The sequence below is a fragment of the Mustela nigripes genome, chromosome 17 (assembly GCF_022355385.1).
Source record: "Mustela nigripes isolate SB6536 chromosome 17, MUSNIG.SB6536, whole genome shotgun sequence".
Taxonomy (NCBI): Eukaryota; Metazoa; Chordata; class Mammalia; order Carnivora; family Mustelidae; genus Mustela; species Mustela nigripes.
The window spans coordinates 47,398,781-47,421,845 of NC_081573.1; the positions used below are offsets into that span (position 1 = coordinate 47,398,781).

Sequence of the window (23,065 nt, forward strand, 5' to 3'; positions counted from 1 at the left end):
CTCTTAACATTCATACATATTTGAAGTCTTTTTTATCAGGCCATTCCTTACAAGTAGTTTTATCTGGAGTGAATTTGATGTTTGTACTCTTTCTTAGCATAAAATTTCTTCCCCCTGACAATCCATGGGTGGGTGTAGCACTTGGCTCCATCCAGCTCCTGCCCTTTTTTCTAGAACAGGTCTGCTGACATTTAGTAGTCTGGGGATCTCACAGAGCAGGCAGAGTCAACAGGATTATGTCAATTGCCTGTTCTAGCAGGGGGTGAGTGGTCCAAGTCCTCCCACCTGCTTCAGAGGTCTGGGTCTTAATGAAAGTCTCCCCTCCAGCCAGCGCGCAGCTCAGGTTCCAGTCCGGCTCCCAGCAGCGAGCCTGGCTTTGGTTCTGGTCCTGTACGCAATGCTTCCCGCGGTCTCCACTCCGTGAGACAGAACAGCCGGTAGTTACTCTGTTTCTGGACTGAAGCCCAGCGAATTTTTGGCTTCAGCCCTGGCTCACCATTTTGCATTTTTACCCTATTGCGGGTCTACAGAAATATCGATCTTGTTTTGGGGTCAGGCAGGGTGTTTTCTGGTTTTTACCTTTTTGGATCACTGTTGTGTTGGGGTCATAGTGGGTATCACTTTAACTGGAGCGCTGGTGCCCCACCTGGCCTCCTCCATCTTCTGGTGTCCCGTGAGGACCTCTTTCCCCCTCCTCTTGTCCCCTCTCTGGAATCTGGTGCCCCTTCTTGCCCACCTCTTTGCCAAACCGCGCTCCCACCTCCAGCTCGCAGCCACCCCTCCCGAAATTGCAGCCACTCTCTTGCACCTGGTGACACCTGCAGGGACACCGAGCCCTTCCTTCCCTCACATCCGTTCCCAGGGGACCCTCTGTATTCTCATTCCCTGGGGGCATGGACTCCAGCCCACACCCACAGCTCTGCCATCCACTCACTCTCGGGACAACCATCATAATCACTTGCTGCAAATTAACAGGGAAAAACATTTAAAGATCTACAGGAATTTAGAAGGTTTACTCCCCAAAAATTGCCGCCACAGGAAACATGAGTAAATAATTTATAATACTGGGATGAGTACAGGATAAATTGGGGTTTATGACATAGGGATGAGGAAAACTTTTCTAGCCATGGCATAAATCCAGATTTCTTAAAAATGAAATCTGAATAACATTAAACTTTTGTGTAATATTATGAAAATTGAGTTTATAAAGACAAATGAGGAAAACACCCACCACTCAAGAGAGTCCCATTTCCTTAAAATAGCGGTGGCTTAAAATCATTAAGGGCTGACATTCAATAGTAAAGTGATGAGGCAAGAATGGGCAAAAACACAAATATCCAATAAACTGAAAAAGTTTGCCAAAGTGCACTAAATACAGAATGCAATGAGATCATTTATTTTTGCTACTCGAACTGGCAAATTTGTAAAAATTGACAATAGAGAGGATTGGCCAGCAGGAAAGAAAATAGGTACTTTTGTTATCACTACAATAATGTAAATTGGTAAAAACGTTCTGGTAGGGTAAGTTGGGAATGGATTAAAATCGTCTAAGTCTCCACTCTCTGACCCAGCACCAGGACTTCCAGGAACAGATCCTACAGCGACTTTCACAGGGCAGAGGTGAGTGAGGCTGCGGGCTGTGGCCCCGTGGCCACCTCCCGCGCCTGTCACTAGAGAAGCCAAGAACGCAATGCATATGCCTATGTGCTAGACATGACACGTCCAAGATAACGCTACTGAGTGAAAAGGCGCGGTGCACTAGAGCCAGAGTAGGATGTTCACATTTTTGTAAAAACGTTGATATGTAAACAGAAGGAAATACTATCGGATGTTCATCAAAATGCCAGCAATGGTGATTCCAGAGAGGCGGGGAGAGACAGCACCTGCTCCTTATGTATGTATATACACATACACACACACACCTTTTTTAATGAGCATATATTAGTCTAGTTAGCAGAAAAATACAAATAAAAATGAATCATGATTAGTAAAGCCTTTCATAATTACCTTAAAATTTCTGAACATAATGAATGATGGGTATAGCTCGAATTTATCTGTCCTTATGCATATAGATGACCTCTGAGTTAAAGTAGCCAACAGGTCCACTATTACAGATAAAGAGCACTATCAGAGTTTCCACTTGGTCCTAACTTCCTTTCCAAACACTGCTGCTCAACTCCAGGCACAGTGTGAAACCCCGTGGATAAGACCCAACTCACTTGGCCAGGTGTGTGTCAGAAACTCACCTGGTGTCTCCTGGGTGCCATGACCGACCACCAGTGCCTGAGCAGACACAGCAACAGCAGGAACAGGAAGGCCTAGATTCTGAAAGGGTTCTACCCTTGCCGGACCAATCCCTCTGAAGATTCACTGACTTCTGTGTTTCTCTCCAAATTGGGAGATTTACAAAAGTACCCAAGATGCTCACCCAAAGAGAAATGGACATCCTCTGGCACAGGGAACAGAGGTAAAAGGGATCAGCTGAAATGTCACTGGATTTAGAAGGAAGATGGCCCCAAGGGCAGGAGACATTGGCAGCAGGTCTCCAGGAAGGGACTGAGAAGGGGGAAAGCTCACGGGTCTCTCTACTGCTGCTCCCCTCACTCCCATCTGTGCAGCGGGGTCCGCACACCTGTGCTGTGAGGTCTCTCTCGCACTCTACATCTACCATTCCTGCAGGGGCAGGAGACGGGACCTATCTCCCCACCAACAAAATAAGCAGGGATTCCTAGGCTCTGTGATTATCCATAGCGACCAGATTATTATAAAGACAGGGAAAAACCATGGCTTAAAAGGGGGGAGGGGCAGGGGGAGGACTACTTTTTCCAAAATGCAAAATTTTCCTTCTACCTTCCCCCATCATTTGCACAATTTTTGTCGAGTCCAAACGTAATTTAAAATGAGGTAGGTAGTTTCTCTCTCCTCTGCTTTTGTCTTTGTGGTGACTGTCGAGGCCTGTGCCGTGAAAGCACTGGTCTCCCATGCAGGCGGAGTGCCGGGGTGGGCACTGGTGACTGGTGGAGCGTCTCAGTTGGCTATTTTCTCAATCTCGTCCAAATCATCTGTGTCCAGTCTTTCTATTTTCTTATCTGAGGAGGAAAATGAGAATTCAGAGAGAAATCAGTGCGGGTCTACCATGGAGACACACACCCAGGAAAGGGACAGCATGGCAGGGAGAGAGGAAACACAGCGTTCTGCCCGGCCTAGGAACAGGACCATACCTCTGGCCATAGCAGTCTTGCACTTGACCCCAAAGCCTCCCGGTGCTCAAGTGAGGGACAGAGAGAGCCCTAGGTCCCTCGGCCGGGCCAGGGGGGCACTGTCCTTTGCATCCCTGACCCTGAAAACTTGCCAGGTGTGCTCTTCGAGAACTTCCATATTGTAGGAAAGGAGGGGACTGTGTGACAAGGACACGGGCCTCTCTCAGGGCCACGGGAGAACCGACCCTTCCCCCCTCCCCGGGGGCCATTCCCAGGCGCTCACTAAAATGCTCCTGGATTCTGTTGAGGATGTTCATGCTGTGCTTGCTATCAACCATGTTCACTGCCAGGCCCCTCTTGCCAAAGCGGCCCGTGCGCCCGATCCGGTGCAGGTAGGTCTCGTTGTCCGGGTTCCCGTCCTTGTCCACGGGGAGGTCAAAGTTGATGACAACAGAAACCTGTTCAACATCAATACCTGCATGAAAGGCAGGTGCAGAGCAGTCAGAACAGGAACCGAAAATCCCTGCCCACCAAGTGAGGCTGGAACACACCAGCTTCGACTGGAAGGAAGCGTCTGGGGCTGGCCGGCTCTGGGATTCGGGGACCGGGGGCATGCAGCAGAACCCAGAGGGAAAGAGAACTTCGGCAAGTGCTGACAAAATTACGACCTCAAGAAGAGAGCCTCTGGGACGCCTGGGTGGCTCAGTGGGTTAAGGCCTCTGCCTTTAGCTTGGGTCATGATCCCAGGGTCCTGGGATCGAGCCCCGCATCGGGCTCTCTGCTCAGCAGGGAGCCTGCTTCCTCCTCTCTCTCTGCCTGCCTCTCTGCCTACTTGTGATCTCTGTCTGTCAAATAAATAAATCTTTAAAAAAAAGAGAGAGAGAGAGCTTCTGCTAGACACAAGTATCAGAAAACGCAGCCGAAACCTCCGTGGGGGCCCCAAAGAGAGCAGACACCATCCTGGGCCAGTGAGCTGCTGCTCCGTGTCCTTCCAGTACATCAGCGCCTCTGGCTTCTGTGACAGTTCTTAGCTGCGGGGGGAGTCCGGTATCTCCAGGAGAGAACCAAGCCCACGTGGACTCCCCCAAACCGACAGAGCGCCCCGTAGAGGACTCCCTGGCTACCCGGGGCCTGGCGGACAGACACATTCTCTGCTCACCGCGGGCACACACGTTGGTGGTCACCAGCACCTTCTCTTTGCCCTCTCTGAAGCGCTCGATCACCGCAGCCCTCTGCTCCACCATCATCTCGCCACTCAGCAGCGCCACCTGGTGGCCTTCTTTGGAGAGCTCTGCTGCCAGCCAGCTCGCTGTCTTGCGGGTCTGGAGAACAGAATTGTTTTAAGTGAAGAGACTTGTTAAAGAAAAAGATAACAGCAAAAAGTGGCTTGTTGCCATTAAAAGTACATGAAGACCTGCTGAGTTCAGTCATCAGGGTAGGCTTACCAATTTCAAAAATACTTCTAGCCCTGTCATTTTTTTAGATTAATTACTTAAATCATCTTAGTGTTCCGCTAGGAAGTGTGTGGTGTGAGCCAAAAGTCTCTAATGTTTTATATAATTATTTCACTGGATGTTATTTGGAGTTTTTTCCAAGTTATTTCAAAGAAGCGGGACCAAAGAAGGTTCAAATCTTGTCTTTCCCTCATAACTCGTTAGTTAAGTCTGAGAATACTCCCTGGGGCAGGTGGAGGTGATTCATCATTTCCTTTCTGGCCACACAGGACAGCTGGCCCGCCTCAGCACTGAGGTGGCGCTGGCTGAGAGAAGGGGCTGGCACACCCTCCAGAGCTGCTGCTGCCACTGCTACTCACATGGCAGAAGATCATGGCCTGAGCGATGGTGATGGCCCCATACAGGTTACACAAGGCCTGGAACTTCTCATCTCTGTTATTGCACAGCACATAATACTGCTTGATGGTGTCCAGTGTCTCCTCCTCGCGCTTCAACTTGATAATGTTTGGGTCTGGGACCACTTTCTGGGCAAACTTCCAGACAGAGTCTTCGAAGGTGGCAGAGAAAAGCAGCATCTGGCAGTTCCTGGGCAGCATCCTGCAAGGGAAGACCCAGGTACGGGGCATGATCCCGAGTCTTTTCTGGAACGAACAGAAGACAGCGGCCCGGGGCTTGCATGGGCTACGTGCCCAGGAAAACAGCGAAAGCGGGAGGAGAACAGCGGGGAAGAGGTGAGAGCAGCCACGGGGCAGGAATGGGGCTGGGGTTAGATTCCCTAAGTCTCCTTCCTCAACCCCAGTCAGTGCTGATGAGGAAGTGGCCCATCAAACAAATGCTTCTGGAGGTACTAGATAAAGAACCCGACAGGAGCAAGAAGAGGTGTTTGAAGTAAAAGGAGAAGATGCTGCAGATCAGGAGGCTGAGAAGTTCCTCTTGACTCAAGAGTTCCTACCTCTGGATGCGGATGCTCTGATCTTGGTGGCCCTGAGTAGCTATCATCACGTCAGCCTCATCCAGAACAAACACCTTGATCTTCTTGGGGTCAATGAACTTGAGCTTGGCGCACCAGTCCAGAACAGTCCCAGGGGTGCCGATGACAATGTGCTCACTGATCTTCTGACCTCGTTCCACTGTGGAGACAAGATGTATTCTGTGGGGATTTCCGTGGCAAAACCAGCTTTGGAAATCAAAGCTTTGCCCATCCTTCCAGAGTTAGTAAAACAAGTTAACTCCAGATGTCAAAACACATATATAGGAGTGTTACCCGAACGTCTTGGGTTCTTCTAAAGCAGGCACAATGGCACCCATCTCACTGCATCGTGGTCAGGATTCAATCCTCTGCAGTGAACCCTCAATAAGCATCATATCTCCTTCCTGTTTCCTCCTGTGATTCAACATCAACTTGCTCATTCTCCTCAACATCACTCTTACTCACTTCCCACCATACATTCACTCACGGTTCATAGGTTTTTCTTTAGTTGGTACTTGTGAGCCCCAGGATCCTGGCCTAATGCATTTTTGCTTTGTTAGACATTCTAATGTGTAGACAGTTTTCCTAAGTACAAATTCTCTCGTTTAAAAAACATATTACTTGGAGTGCCTGGGTGGCTCAGTGGGTTAAAGCCTCTGCCTTCGGCTCAGGTCATGATCCCAGGTCGTGGGATTGAGCCCCGCATCGGGTTCTCTGCTCAGCCGGAGGCCTGCTTCCTCCTCTCTCTCTCTGCCTGCCTCTCTGCCTATTTGTGATCTCTGTCTGTCAAATAAACAAATAAAATCTTTAAAAAACAAAAGAAAACAAAACAAAACATATTACTTTCGAATTACAGCTGGTGGGAGCTGAACCGGTACAATCACCTGTCGACATTACTAATGTGCATAGCCTGTGACCAATACTCCATGATTAGGAATTAAGCCTGTTGTATATTAATATGTGGGAAACAACACATATGCAGGGATATTCAAGCATCAGAAGGGGCACTAGGGGAGCTCAGTGGGTTAAGCCTCTGCCTTTGGCTCAGGTCATGGTCCCAGGGACCTGGGATTGAGCCCTACATCGGGCTCTCTGCTCAGTGGGGAGCCTGCTCCCCCCGCCCCCTGCCTGCCTCTCTGCCTATTTGTGATCTCTCTCTGTGTCAAAAAAATAAATAAAATCCTAAAAAAAGAAAGAAAGAAACCAAAAAGTTTGAGGACCACTGCTCTAGGCAAATATAAACTGCTTGGGTCAAAGGGTGGTCTGTCATAGTTTTTGTAAGCAATGCCAAACTGCTTCCAGAAATGACTGTCCCATTGTCTACTCCCTACCAGGAATGTATGGGCATTCCAGTTTTTGGACATCTCCATCAATACTTAGTATCATCAGACTTCTTCACTTCTGCCCGTCTGAGAGGCATACGGTGGTTTTAACTTACATTTCCCTGATGACAAATGAGGCTTTTGTGAGGAGTCTGTTCAACCGGGCCTCTTACTATTAGACTCTTTCCTTATTTAGACTGCTTACTTTTTCCTTACTGACTTACAGTTTTATATACTCTGATAACTTTCTAATGAACCATTTTCTACCTGCCCCTCCTCTCCACTTTACTCCATGTTCTCTATATGACATTCTATAAAAGACATGGGAGAAAAAAATGGTGGAAGGATTTCTGGTTTTGATAAGACCAAGTTATCTGTACATGCTCCTCATTTACTCTTACTAAGGCTGTGCTTGTTTTTAAACAAAGGGATATGACTCCAACCTACCATCCTCACACCTACTAATCCCTTGTTAGTAATAAGCAGCTTTAAGAACTCTGCATGCTGAATTCAAAACCCTGTTTTCTCTGGGAAGAACGCCAGGCTTTAAGAACTCCATGACTCATACAAAGATTTTTTACAACTCAAAATCTTTTAAGAGTAAAAAAAAAAAGGAGTAGAAACGACTGTTAAATAGCAAGTTTAAAACAGATTTCCTGAAAGTGATGCAGTGGGCCCTAAGGTCAACTGAACCAGTAAATTTAATATTATCATACCTTCAAAATTCAAACACCCAACCACCCTATCCTGCTCACTGCTTAGGTCTCAGGCCTTTATACTTACATTTATTGCCTCGAACAGCATAAGCAAGCTTTAGTTCTGGATGAAATTTGCCCATCTGCTCAATCACTTTTCCCGTTTGAAGCGCCAGCTCATATGTTGGGGAGAGGCACAGACACTAACAGGGAGATCATAAAGGTTGAGTTCAGAAGAGCCTTTCAGTAATAGACAACAGGACCTAAAGCAACAACACGCTGACTTTACCACCACTAAAAAGTGCAGGGAACCACATCCTTTCCAACCAGGCCCACTTTTCAGCTGTAGACCCAAACCTACAGCAGGGAGCCTTGGATGGGGGGATGCCTTCGGAAGCCACTGTTGAAGACTGCTGCTGAATGAATTCTATCCAGACTGTGGCCTAGTGCATGACCTGGCTCTGCCTGAGCCACAAGAAACATTTAGACCCCTTTAGGGGCACCACCAGTAACCTCCCACCGTATGGCACTGCCTTGCCCAGGGCAGGCAAGCCCTCAGGATCCCCCAGCCCTCACCTGGGGGTATTTCTCTGCTGGTTCCACTCGGCTGAGCATGGCCAGGACGAAGGCAGCCGTTTTACCAGTACCTGACTGAGACTGGGCAATCAGGTTTTGGGGGCTGGATCAAGAAAGAATAGAAATGAAAATAATACTGTTTAAACACAATACAGTATCAAAAGTTCTTTTTGGATGGTAGGCATGCAGAACTTTCTCCCTTTAGTCCAGGTTTTCTGCACTGAACACAATGATATATTTTTTATATGTTGTCAAAAAACTGCTTAAATATTAAGGGACATAATGATTTAGCTGTGTTCATGCCAAGAATCTTCACTCTAGACTCCAGCACAGCCAGCGTACCCAAGTTTTGTACCCTAGGGGCCCCATGGAAATTAACACTGCAGGTAAACTCTGTGCTGAGGCAAATCCCCGAAGGTATTTTCTGCCGAGCTATAATGCGTCTCCAGGACTTGGCTCCCTCTGTGTGTTCCCCTTCCCTTCTTTACGAAAATACAAGACACCAAGCCAAACAGATGCTTTAAAGGGAACTTTCACATTTTATTTAACGTAACCCAGTCAGGGAAATGGGAAGAATTTTTGTCGTTAAATAAGAAAAATAATGGAGTTGAATGGAACAGGTTACTACATAGAGTAGGATGCCAATTTTCTTTCTTTCTTTTTTTTTTTAAAGATTTTATTTATTTATTTGACAGAGAAATCACAAGTAGATGGAGAGGCAGGCAGAGAGAGAGAGAGGGAAGCAGGCTCTCCGCTGAGCAGAGAGCCCGATGCGGGACTCGATCCCAGGACTCTGAGATCATGACCTGAGCCGAAAACAGCGGCTTAACCCACTGAGCCACCCAGGTGCCCGGATGCCAATTTTCTACTGCTGAAGTTTCTCTCCTTCTCTGCCCCTCCCTGCACTCACTCATGTGCATGATGTCTCAAAGAAATATTTTTCAAAAAAACCCCAAATTTAAAAACTGCACAGAACAGCAACATTAGCTCTCTTCATCAGTTTTGTTTGTTTTAAAGATTTTATTTATTTGGGAGCAAGAGTGTGGACACATGAGCAGTGGGAGAGGGAGAAGCAGACTCCCCACTGAGCAGGGAGCCTGATGTGGGGCTCAATGAGAGGACCCTGAGATCATGACCTGAGCCAAAGGGAGCCACTTAACTAACTGAGCCACCCAAGTGCCGCTGTTTTATTTTATTTATTTATTTTTTTTTTAATTTTTTTATTTTTTTTAAAGATTTTATTTATTTATTTGACAGAGAGATCACAAGCAGGCAGAGAGGCAGGCAGAGAGAGAGGAGGAAGCAGGCTCCCCACTGAGCAGAGAGCCTGATGCGGGCCTCGATCTCAGGACCCTGAGATCATGACCTGAGCCGAAGGCAGCGGCTTAACCCACTGAGCCACCCAGGCGCCCGTGCCGCTGTTTTAAAGATTTAATTTTTTAAGGTAATCTCTACACCCAATATGGAGCTCGAACCTACAACCCCGATATCAAGAGTCACATGCTCTATGGACTGAGCCTCTGCCTTTGGCTCAGGTCATGATCTCAGGGTCCTGGGATCGAGCCCCACATCAGGCTCTCTGCTCAGCAGGGAGCCTGCTTCTCCCTTTCTCTCTCTCTGCCTGCCTCTCTGCCTACTTGTGATCTCTCTGTCAAATAAATAAGTAAAATCTTAAAAAAAAAAAAAGATTTTATTTATTTGAGATAGAGAGAGAAAGCGTGTGCATGCAAGTAGGTATGGGAGTGGGAAGAGGAGCAGAGGGAGAGGGAAAGGAAGAGAGTATCAAGCAGACTCCATGCTAACTGTGGAGCCCTGTGTGGAGCTGGACCTCACAACCCTAAGCTCATGACCTGAGATCACAATCTGAGCTGAAACCAAGAGTACGAGATGCTTGACCGACTGAGCGACCCAAGCACCCCATCAGTTTTTACTGTTAAGTGGAAAGGCAGAAGCTGTACCAAATTTCAAATGACTCTCTGCACTTGCTCAAGTGGTTTTCCTGAAGAAACATGCTGTCCCAAACATACCATCTTGTTCTCAAGTAGAGTTAAGAGTTATTGGTATAAGACATTAAACCAAATCCTGCATACTCACGGCTCAGCAAGCATCATGGGTAATGCGTTCTCTTGTATCTTGGATGGTCGATTGAAGCCCATGGCATAGACTCCCTGGAGAAGCTGTGGTTTCCTAGGAAGCCAGGGAGAGAAAGAATGGATTCCTAGTCACTCAAATTGTTTTAAAAGCCTAGAATTTTAGCTTTCCCTAAATCTAGCAAAGAATGTTTCCTATCTTTGTCAGACGTATTTTTCTAATGCCTTAAAAAATATCTAAAATGAAACCAAGCCACCATCTTTTCCTACTAAATCTTAATCTGCAACTCTTTATTTTAAGGTTTTATTTTTATTCATTTGACAGCACAAGCAGGGGGAGCAGCAGGCAGAGGGAAGAGGGAGAAGCAGGCTCCCCACTGAGCCTGATGCAGGGCTCGAACCCAGGACTCTGGGATCATGACCTGAGCCGAAGGCGTAACCAAATGAGCCACCCAGGTGCCCCTTAATCTGCAACTCTTGTGCAATTCCGAAAATACAGACTAGCTTCAGTTCTTGGAAAAATTCATGCTTTCCGCAGATCCACAAATATGACTGGTCTTGGAGGACAAATGTTCCCTGAATATTTCAAGAGTGGTATGTATTAATTCATATCAATCTTATAATTTGCATAAAATGAATTATAAAAGACATAGTTAAAAATATACTGCTTACTATACCAGTAACATACAGAAGTCCCCTTAAGGAATGAGATTCAGTTTTAATTTCTGGAGGCAGATGTTAAACTGAACTACAGTCATTTTGTATTCCACGGTCCTTTCAAAGCCAGCTGTGCAAATACTCAGGACAGTCAAGAAATATGAAAATTGCGACACCGGTGTGGCTAGGCTGTTAAGCGACTGCCTTTGGCTCAAGTCATAGCTCGAGTCCTGGGACGGAGACCCGCATTGGGCTCCCTGCTCAGCAGGAAGCCTGCGTCTCCCTCTCTCTCTCCCACTGCTTGTGTTCCCTCTCTCGCTAAATAAAATCTTAAAAAAAAAAGAAGAAAATTGTTTCAACCAGTTTCTATTACCGGATCTATAGTAAATAGGTAGGAGTGTTTAATTACCATACTTAACTTTCCAAATGTTCACATTTAGTTATTATGTCTAGTTAAAAATGAAGAATAGGAAAGCACCAGCTTATGTAAGTAGATGCACAACAAATATCAAATTCAAGTTGGTCGTCTTCTTCTTCTTCTTTTTTTTTTTTTAAGATTTTATTTATTTATGACACAGAAATAAAAAGCACAAGTAGGCAGAGCAGCAGGCAGAGGGAGAGGGAGAAGCAGTATCTCCACTGAGCAGAGAGCCCGATATGGGGCTCGATCCCAAGACCCTGGATCATGATCTGAGCTGAAGGCAGAGGCTTAAACCACTGAGCCACCCAGGCGCCCCTCAAGTTGCTCTTCCATTTCATTTACAATTAGCTCTCTGCTACCTCCACACTGACAGGGTGTTCCACAAAAATCCCACCAGACTGTAAAGAAGAGTCAAACCAAGTCAAGACTTCTGTTCTCTGAGCCCTCCTTGGAGTTAACAGGCTCTCTAAATGGCAAATTCTTCTGGCATATGTTGGTTCTCAGATACAAAAGACCTGAAAGCATAACCTCTGGTGTCTTCTGTTTGGAAGAAAAGGATATGAATCTTGGCAGATTTTGATTTGGTTGCTAAGGAAACAAAGTCACAACTGATGAAGATCTGAATGACCCAAGAGCTTCCGGTGGTTCATTATTTTTCTCTTATTTTGCAGATTAATTAAAAATGTTAAGTACAAAAACAAAGCAAGGCAACTTAAGTTTCATTTTTTGTTTCCTCTAGCCAACAGCTACTAAATCAGAGAGAACTTGACTTTTCAGAGAGGACAGTTCCTCACTGGTTGGACTGGGAGTTCAAGTCCTTTAAAAGAAATGGGGTTTAAAAACCATCAATCCTTGGAAAAGCAAACTGTCGCTTCGGGAAACAAAAGAGCACAACTTGCTGTCCTGATCTAGTTTATAAACAGAGGCAGAGATGACAGATTTGCTCAATGAAGCCCCTGACGGAGGGAATACACATAGAAAAATATAATATCCTAAGAACATTAAAAAAAAAAAGCCATGCTTTAAAAAACTTGTTCTTAGCTAACAGTTTAATAATGACTTGATTTGGTTTTATTCAGCTCTCATAGTTTAAATGTCTCTTACTTAAAGCAGTGGTAATAAGCTGGCAAGAATGTAGCCTTTATTAGCCCATAGTGGGCATACTATAGATTCTGCTGATAAAGGCAAAGAATCTATTAATTCCACCACTTTCTTGTTCACCAGCTATTTTCTGTCTGTGATTTCGGTCCCGGCAGGCAGCAAGAACAGTAGTTACGTCTTATGTTACTCACGACACCCAGCTCAGTAGTATGTCTATAAACCAAGGATTCATAAATACTTCTTTACTAATACGCTGAGAGAAACAAAAAAACTTGGTATGACCTTCCACAATTCTGCCTTTAAAATAAACAGATGTTAGAAGTCATTCTTAGCACAGTGCCATAAAAGTGCTCCCTTGTGGCTTAATTCTGGGTTCTGAATTAGTTTTTTTTTGTTGTTGTTTGTTTTTGTTTTAAATTCCAGGATACTGAAGGCTGCTTTCCGCCGTAGGTACTAGGAATCCTGCATAGGCTCTTTTGATTGATTATGTAAAAGCAGATAAAGTGTTCTCAAGACCGTAAACCCTATAGTCTAACGAAAGGGCTTACCTAATAAGAAATGTTCCTGACATCCAGAAATCACCTGTCAGCCAATATTTTATTGAAAGTTCTAAGAGCATAAAAGAAAAAAGACTTTCAGCTATGATGAATAAATTTGTGGCATTTAAAAATCCCTCCCAAGAGGAGGAGAACTGGGTAGCCAAGAGACAAGGGTGGGAGGGAAAACCATCACCGTAAACTTTTCCGTACTTTCTCACTTTTGAATCATGTGAATTATTAACTAATCAAAGAAGTAAATACATTAAGATTCTTAAAAATAAAGGCAAAAAGTAAAATTCCCAAAAAATCTCTGAGATGCTCAGTTTTAGAAAGGCGGGACCAACAAGGAACAGCTGTTCCAGGGAACAGACACTCACAGCCGAAGCTCCTCAAAGGACTTCACGGAGTAGAGCGGGGAGTTCGGGTCCCGCTGCAGGACTTCCACCTGGTTTGTGTTATCCACCAGGTTGCTTCGGATCAGCTTGTTGAGTAAGGACTGGGCAGCTCTGTCCTCTGTCAGGAAGAAACCAGCAGATCGCTTTCATACTCACTTGGCAAACCCACCCTCATGGAATCTTTCTCCCTGGCTCTGCACCAGCACCTGGGCCGCTGAGCACAACTGGAGAAAAACAATCACACCGACACCGACAGTGTCTAAAGAATCGCTTTAGATTCTTGACCACCAGCCTCAGTTGGGCTGCCCTGCCCTGTAAGTCTTCTTGTTTCTATTCTCTCCTCATTCACTCCTCTCGGATCTCCACCTCCACCTCTCTTCTCATCCCTCCTCCTTCTCACTCATCTGATGAACCACTTGTACATCTTCACAGAGATGTACAAGTGATCAGAAGCACCTCAGACACTGCAGTAACACACCTACACACCCACCTGCTTTGTGTGCATACTCTATGTCCCCTCTGGTAACCTGGGAAGGAAAAGCTTGTGCTTAAGGCTAACCCCTGCATTGGTGCAACAGGTCCCAGCCCCTTTTGCCTATAAGGATATTTCTCCCCACACTAACTCTGTCTTGCATTATCAGCTTTCCCTTCCCCTGGAACATTCCCCTACTGCATGTACACACATTTTAACATTTCATTATGAACTTGCTTCTTCCTTTAGTCCTCATTGCCATCCAGTTGCTGTCCTATTTCTCTACTCCCCTTTATAGGACATTCCCTGAAAAGGCTGTCTATGCTCATTGTCCCCACTTCCTGTCCCCCCCTTCTGCTAAATGTACACTGAATAGGCTTTTGTATTTAGCCTCTGCGCTTGAGACCTCAAAGGCCCTTGTTGAGCACACCAGTGGCTTCTACAGTGCTAAATCAAGTGAACAATCCATTTTTATATCTTCCTAATCGATTTATTATCTATATTTGACTACCTACTTTTGAAACACTTCCTTCTGGTCTCTGGATATCCCTCTCTTTTGGTTCTCCTTCCGCCTCACTGACTGCTTCTCAATCTCCTTTGTGATTCCTCTACATCTCTTTGATCTAGTGCCTCTGTCTCCAGAAAGGCAAATCTTGGGTCACATGTTGTTTCTTGCTACAGTGTTTTAAAAAGTAATTACCTTTCTCTTCTTCTTCTGTTTTCTCTGCAGTGGCATTGGTTTTAATAACACCTACACAAGAAAACAGGTGTCATCATAAAGGCAAATTTCAAACCCATCTGAAAGGTGTGACAACATAAATACTGAATCTTACATAAGTGATCAAAATGTAAATATTTGGCATTTCTTTATATTTAATGGGTTTTTATTCCTAGAAAGCACATATGAAAATTTCAACTTTCCAGATATGTTGGCTGACTTCATACTGATCAGAATATGTCACCTCTGACTTCCTTATCCTATTTTAAAATATACTATTATTTTAGCAAACACAATTGAAAATTGGTTAATTGAAAATTAACAATTGTTAAAATTTGAAAATTGAAAATTAACAATTAATTGAAAAATAACAATTAAAATTAATTGTTTAATTGAAAATTAAAAGGAAGAGGTAAAATCACTTTTTGTGGATTACAGGATTGTAAACCTGCAGGACTAAGTATTAACTTAAAAATGACTATAAAATAATATATCTGAGCAAAAGATAAAAAAAAGCTAAGTACAAAAGAAGTAAATAGAAATCAGCAGCTTTCATAAATACAGAAATATAACTAAAAAGATCCTATTTATAATAGCAATTAAAAAGATGAAATCCTGCACCCAGAAATAAAGTTAACAAAAGGTATGCAAGACTTATACGAAGAAATCTTGAAAAAAGTCATAAAATAATGCAAAGACTATAGCTAAAATGTCAATAAATTAAAGTGGAATTCTAAGATATTCAATTAAACCAAAAGGCAGGAAAAGAGAGGTAGAGAAAATATGAAAGACAAACAAATCAAACAGTAAAATTGCTTAACTAAACCCACCATATCAATTTTAACCCACCATTTATATTAAATGTAAATGGATACAAAAAATAAAAGGCATCCAAATTGGAAAGGAAGAAGTAGTGTTGGGCTGTGATGGCCGAGTGGTTAAGGCGTTGGACTCGAAAGGAAAAAGTAAAACTGTCAATATTTCCAGATGATATGATATTATGTACAAAAAGCCTCAAGATGCCATCAAAATACTGTTAGAACCAATAAATGAATTTAGTAAAGTTGCAGGATACAAAAATTGATACACAAAAATATGGCAAGTTTCTATACACAAATAATGAATTATTGGAAAGAGAAATTAAGGAAAAAATGCCATTTATAATTACATTAAAAATAATTAAATACCTAGGAATAAATTTAACCAAGAAGGTGGAAGGCCTGTGTACTAAACACTGTAAACATGAATGAAAGAAACTGAAGACACAAATAAATAGGAAGGTTTTCCTTATTCATGAATTGGAAGAATACTGTTAAAGTGTCCATATACCAAAAGCAACACACAAAATCAGTGCAAATCCTATCAAAATTCCAATGGCATTCTTCACACAAATAGAACAATTTAAAAATTTGTATGCAACCACAAAACTCCTGAACAGCCAAAGCAACCTCTGCCCCCACCCCCAAAGCAATCTCGAGAAAGAAAAACAAAGCTGGAGGCATTATACTCCTTGGCTTCAAACTATATTACAAAGCTATATAATTAAAACAGTATGGTACTTGCATAACAAGAGACACACTGACCAATGGAATAAACCATGACCAGAAATAAACCCATGCATACACAGTCAACTAATGTATGACAAAGAAGCCAAGAATACACAACAGAGAAAGGACAGTCTCTTCAGGAAACGGTGTTGGGAAAAATGGACAGCTACATGTAGAAGAACAGAACTGGCCCGCTATCTTAACCACATACAAAAATTAACTCAAAATCGATTAAAGACTTGAACATTAAGTTCTGAAAACTTCAGAAGGAACCAACCCTACTGACATCTTGATCTCAGATTTCTGGCCTTAAGAACTGTGAGACAAGAAACTTGGACTGTTTAAACCACTCAATCTGTGACCTGGAATGGCAGCCCCACCAAACTAACAGAGAGTAACAACTGGCTCAATGACCTTCCGGGATAAAAAGGAAGCTTTTTACCTGTTTACACGCTGAATTTTGAACCCAGATTTTTTTCAAAAAATTAAGTTAAAAATGTAAAGAAACACCACCAAAAGAACAGTGGCAGGAGCCAGAGACTAGGTAAAATCTGTAGAACTAATGTATCCTCTTCAGCAACGGAATTTACTGGCTCTTAAATACAGTGCCATCATTTGCGAAACATAATGTTAAGTGAAAGGCCTTTTCACGCAGCAGCTACTACTGCAAAGCAGGAAAGCAAGAGAGCACGCTTAGAGTGTGTATCCACCTAGTAGTTACAAGTGACTCACCATTGGTATCTGGTTTGACTTTTTCTTCCTTGATTTGCAAATTACTCATCTGAATGGAAATAAAAGGAAACAGAGTTAAGCAAATGACCCAATTAAAGGAAAGGAAGTCCCTTGAGCAAAGAGAAGTTCCCTAGTGAAAGTCTAGTAGCACTTATATTCAGGGAGTTGCCCTGCTCAAGCAGAAATCCTACAAGGTTGGGTGAAGACATTTCACATCCTCAAGAACCTTAAAAGGGGAGGGGACTAACAGAGCAGATGGGAAAAAAAAGTTTTGTTTTAAGATTTTATTTATTTATTTGAGAGACAGAGACAGAAAGTGTGCACAAGGGAGGGAATACAAGCAGGGGGAGTGGGAAAGGGAGAAGCAGGCTTCCCACTGAGAAGGACCCTGGGATCTTGACCTGAGCCAAGGCTGACGCTTAATGACTGAGCCACCCAAGCGCCCCAGATGGGAAAAAAGTTTGACAGCAGTCTCCAACCTCTACTTTTCTTTCAACTTATGCTCTTTCTAGAACATCTGCCTTCATTAAATACCTATGATAGCCTTTCAATAGCGGACACACTCAGTTTTCCTTCTGGATATGGTAAAAAACAATACCATCTCAGCTTTTAGTCCTGAAACCCACGCTGTGGTGGGTAAACACTTAGCAAATAAATTATAGCTTTCTTTTCTGCTTTATCAACCACTTCCATTATGAATTAGGTTAAAAAGTTATTTTATTTTTTTTAAAAGATCTTATTTATTTAGTTGACAGAGATCACAAGTAGGCAGAGAGGCAGGCAGAGATGAGAGAGAGAAGAGGAAGCAGGCCCCCTGCCGAGCAGAGCCTGATGCGGGGCTTGATCCCAGGACCCTGAGATCATGACCCCAGCCGAAGGCAGAGGCCTAACCCATTGAGGCATCCAAGCACCCCAAAAAGTTATTTATTTTTGATGAAAGAATCAACAAATTCATATTCATGATTTAGAATATTTTGGAAACTTGAACGAAAGATTTTTTATTTTGGCCACTAGTCCTGGTCAATGCAAACTTGCTTCCTAAGCTGCAAATGAAAGTGCAAGCAGACCAATAATTTATACATTTGTAATGAAGTTTCCGATCTCATGAGAACTATTTTTCCACACTCAAGGTATTCTTAAGAGTAAGGGTATGATACAGGTATGGGTATTATAAAGCTATGTTACCAGGGTCTGAAGAGCACCCCCAATCCAGTGCTAGACAGACCCCAAGCCCTTCCTTCAACATGATCCCTCAACTGACACAATCATTCATTATCCTTATGACGACTACCACTTGAGAAATACTTCCTCCTCCATTCCCCCTCTCCTCAACTGACTCTACTCTTGGTCTTTGGGAGAAGTCCACCCTCACGCAGTGGGAATATCCACCTCCTCTCTTTAAAATCAGGTCTTCCAGAGAAAAATCAGATCAACACACTACTGCAGATAGACACCCTTTCCCTAAGGCCAATGGGAAAGCTGGCACACAACAGAGAAGGTATTTTATACCAGAACTTATCCACTGATTAACCCCTATTTTTAGGCTAATACACAGGGATCTGCAGAAGCTGACTAGTCTTGCGATAGGCTGAAAATGCAAATAAGGCAGTCTGGTATGCCCAATGCAACCAAGCTGATTAGTCTCAAAGCCTGACTGATGGAAAAGAAAACCATAACCAAATCTACTGTATTATAATTTGTTTGACAAACGTATGTGCTAACAAAAGATGACAAGCTTAGAAGCTAGAGAGATCTAAGAGTTTGTCAGCATTTATCAGGCTGTATTCAAGGGAAATACTACTGGCAGATGAGTATTCCTGTCTTGAGACGTAACTCCACCATGGGAAAGAAGCAGGCCAGTCAACTCTCATTCTCCTTTATTCTGTATTCATCTTAAGTGAGGAGACCCTTCTGATTATTAATTATGCCTCTCACAGAAAGCAGTGTCCTTGACACTGGACACCTGTTTTCAGTTATGATAAAAACATCCTTCCCCTATCCAAACTGACAGAGTAGCTCCTGAAGGGTGGCTAATGTTTTCTGTTAGTCCCAGAGTCCCTGATCCATGAAGAGGTGAACTCTAAGGCACTCAAAGACTCTCAACAAGGCCTGAAGACCTACCTCTATGACAACCCTAACTGCAAAAGGGTCAGATTATATCTCTAAAAGATTCTTAGGGTTGCCTTTGGGTTTTTGTTTTTGGCTGACCAGGGAAAAGGAAGGAATTAAACTGGTGATTTGGCCAAAAAGAGGCAACAACGGAAGCCATTTGTGCTGGAAGAGATGATAGTGGCAAGAGAACTGGCATCACGTCCTTTCTACTGATTCAAACTCTCAGAATTTTTTATCAGGGTTCCTAGAACTGCAACCAAACTAAACTTCCTGACCTCTGCTTCCCCTACAAACCTGTTTTTATATGTAGAGAAGACTCAAGGCATATCCTTGACCACACAAGCTTAAACCTAACAAAAATCCTCACGGTGTGTAAATGTAGAATCCTTATCATTGTGCTTTCTCTGTCCTCTTCTGTCATTTTCATCTACTACCTGTACACTTGAGAGCACAGTCACATAACCTAATATCATGAATTATTCTTAAGGTACACAAGTCTACACGATAAAATAAAAAAGGGGGGATGGTCTTCCCCAACTAATAGGAAGCAGTGTTTTGTTTTAAAGATTTTATTTTTTTAGACAGAGAGAGAAAGAGAGAGCTTGTGCATGCAGGGGGTAGGGGCAGAGGGGAAGGGAAAGGGAGGGAATCCCAAGCTGACTCTGCTCTGCATCCCAGCCCGACACAGGGCTACATCCTACAACCCGGAGATCGTGAACTGAGCCAAAAACTAAAAGTTGCACACTCAAATGACTGAGCCACCTAGACGCCCCTAGGAAGCAGTGTCGTAACACATTTATTTATAACAGCTTCCTGAGAAGTACACTGATTAAAACCAGATACTAAGTATGTTTAGACCTATATTTACAATATTCGTAGTATCACAGCTAGATTAGAGTCATAGGCTTAAAAAGATTTGAAACCAACTGGTGTGAAATAGTGGATTTTAAATCCTCCTATGCCAGAACCTTAACTTTTGTCATACTCTCTGATTTATTTGTGGCAAACAGCCTGTTTTATTACTTGCCCTGATTCTTCTCCTGACTCCAATGCCACATTTCCAAATGCAAGATTGGTGCTGTGCAGAAAACACAACACAGCTAACAGTTTCCTATCCTTAGAAAAGTCAGCTTGCAAGGCTGGCCCCTGTCCCGCATCTGGGGTCTTGGACTTCTGAAGGGTTCCCACCATTCCTAGAACTGCTGAGGGGTTTGCTATGCCTAAACTGTTTGTAAAAACATGTGCTTTATGTTAAACACCTGCTTTCCTTCTCCAAGTCTGGATTTTTGGTACACGCTAGGCAGAGGGTTAGTTTGTGACAGCACCCACGCCCCCAGTAAGAACCCTGAGCACTGAGTCTCTAATGACCTTCCCTGACAATACTTCACATGTGCTGTTACAATTAGCTGCTGCAGGACTTAAACTCAAATTAAGCTGAGTATGTAAGTCCACTAAGAGAGGACTCTTGGAAGCTGGTACCCGGTTTCCTCTGGACTTTGCCAGATGTGCCTTTTCCTTCTGCAAATTTTGCTTTGTATTTTTTCATTGTAATAAATCATAGCTGTGAGTACAAACATATGCTAGGTCTTGTGAGTCTTCCCAGGAAATCACTGAACCTGGACTATTCCTGGGGATTCCCAACACAGGTACCTACCAAGAGACCTCCTTATCTCAAAATAAGAAGAGCCAAACCTGAACCCAACATCGTCCATATAAAATTTGCCCAACATCCCACTTCCCTGGTCCTGTTATTAACATTTTACTAATACCACCTGTGGGCTCCTGACTGCAAACAGCAACCTTTGCCTTTTTCCTAAATCCTGCTCTTTATACTGCCACAATTCTCTTGAATCCATCTCTTCATTGTCACTTCCACCAACCAACAACATACGCCCTCTCTGGGCTAGACTGCCACAGGGATTGCCTTTCCTGTGGACATCACTCCTTCTAACATTCTCTGTAGTTCGATAAATCTTGACAGCTCTCAGATCTAATCTTGAACAATATCCTCCCGAAAAATCCCCAAATCAACTAAGTTGAGTCTCTCCTCTTTAAGTTTTCAATGAAAGTTGCAAACCACACTGTATAGTATTTTCTGCTCAGCTTCTACTACAACCCATAAACTGAAGTTGTAGCAAAAATGAGTTCTGATTCTTGCTCTCTAGATAAGTCCAGCCCCTCTGAGCATTTTCTCCTAAAATGCCATTCACCTCTCTCCTAAATGACTCATTCTCTAAAATCCATTTGAAATAAAAACTTTTTCACAAGGAATTTCGCTATTTCCTACTCATAAACGGCCTCTTTCCACTCAGAGATCACTTATCACATTATTCTTACCATCTTCACAGCACTTCCCACATTCTCACCTTCCTAACTAGACTGTAAAGATTCTTTTTAATACTCCACTGGATTTAGCCCATAACATTTGCTGACAAACTGACAATCCTCCCAATGTAATCAAGGATGACTGGGGAAAAAAATGTAACTTAGCCATTAAAAAACTTAGATAAGAATTCAGACTATCAAACAAACACAAACTATTAAAATCAATTATCATTATCACTAAACTAACCTTAACTAAGATATCAGAACAGAAAGCCAGTTTACACTCTAATGACCTTAAGCTGAATGGGTCTTCATTGATCAAATAACCAGTATATGAAATAAAACGTCGCTTCAAACATCAACGAAACAACTTGAAGGGCCTCCCGCTGACATCTGCAGTAGACTGAAACAGTAAATCTGAACCTGAATCTGTTATTCTTCAAAGAGCTACAAACTGACAACCATGTTAAGCACAAACCGAAAAACAATGTTTAGCACAGAATCACTCAGAAAACAGACAAGAGAATTAGCACCTAAATTTCCCTACAAACCCCACGCCCGAAAAGGAAGTGCAACAGAAAAAAAAAAAAAAAAAGCAAAGTGGGAAAAAACTTGCTACTGGGTAAAAAAGTCTTTAACCCGCCCAGATGAACAGTACAAGGACGACGTTGGTCTCTTTCGTCCCAGGCGCAAATCGGGGCTAAGTGATTCCCGGCAGCAAACTCTAGGGAGATGTGGGCCACAAGCCTGCCCAACCCAGGTAGCTAGCTCCCTGGGCTCGCATCAGGGTTCGATCGGGCCCCTGCTACGTTCGCCCCGCGGGAGCTGAAGCCACTGACCGACTTGACAGCCGCTTCCTGCTCGTCCACTGCCAGGGCCCACGAGTCGGTGGCCATGATCCGGCGGGAAGTGAGGTCGACTCGCTAAAGAATTCACCGCACGCGCGCCAACACCAGTGCCGAGTCCGCTGTCTCGGCGAGAACCACCCCCACGAAGACCGGAAGCGGTGGTGCCGAAAGTGACGCCACTTCCTGCCCGGCGCAAGGCGTCACTATTCCGCGCCGCGCCGGGCGTGTTCTTCAGCGTCGCCTCTTCCGGTCGTTTGCTGACGCGCGTGTACCGCGGGCTGGAGCACCGTTGTCGCGCCTTGAACTCCCCAGGCTCTGCGAAGTCAAACTCTTAGTCCTGGCTCTATTGCCTTACTTCACACTGAGGTAACCCATGCTTTATTTCAAACCTGTCACGTGTCTCTGAATTCTAAAGACTTGCACAAAGGTAAGTCCCCTGAGAATGCCGTAGATGGCTGGTGTCTGGTGTTAACGCGGTAGCAATAAGACGAAAATCAAAAAACGAAACCAGGAGCCGTTAGACGCCCCCGTAATTCCATCACTCCGAAGAATACACGCAGCAGCGTTTTATTTTTCTTCTGGGTCCTTGCAGTTTTCGTCCACATGCATCAAAACACGGGTGTTTTACATAGACAAACAACGTACGCATACAATTTTAAATTTGACCCTTGTATTATATGGCTAAGTATTTTTTTCATGTTATAGTTACCGATGTCATGGCATTATAATAGGCCATTAAATTCATGTCACATAAATTACCTAACTCCCCCTGCCTCTGTCACCTTGGGGAAGTATAGGTAGTTTCCAACGTTTTCTCGTTTATACTCAGTGAACTTCTCCATCCCGTCAAAATTCATCTTGTTTGCTTTTGGTTCACGTTCTGCCTCTCGC

The 23,065-nt window shown here is 43.7% G+C and overlaps 1 protein-coding gene across 1 annotated transcript; it reads right to left on the reverse strand.

Moving 5' to 3' along the window:
- Nucleotides 1-1,039: 1,039 nt before the first annotated feature.
- DDX19A (DEAD-box helicase 19A) lies at nucleotides 1,040-22,340 on the reverse strand. The gene is made up of 12 exons (XM_059383780.1): nucleotides 22,166-22,340; nucleotides 16,890-16,938; nucleotides 14,593-14,643; nucleotides 13,403-13,538; nucleotides 10,312-10,404; nucleotides 8,218-8,320; nucleotides 7,730-7,844; nucleotides 5,607-5,784; nucleotides 5,014-5,251; nucleotides 4,360-4,522; nucleotides 3,484-3,675; nucleotides 1,040-3,089 (listed from the first exon to the last, which is right to left on the reverse strand). Exons 1-12 carry the CDS (start codon nucleotides 22,220-22,222, stop codon nucleotides 3,028-3,030), a joined length of 1,437 nt encoding a protein of 478 aa, XP_059239763.1. The 5' UTR covers nucleotides 22,223-22,340; the 3' UTR covers nucleotides 1,040-3,027.
- Nucleotides 22,341-23,065: the final 725 nt, after the last annotated feature.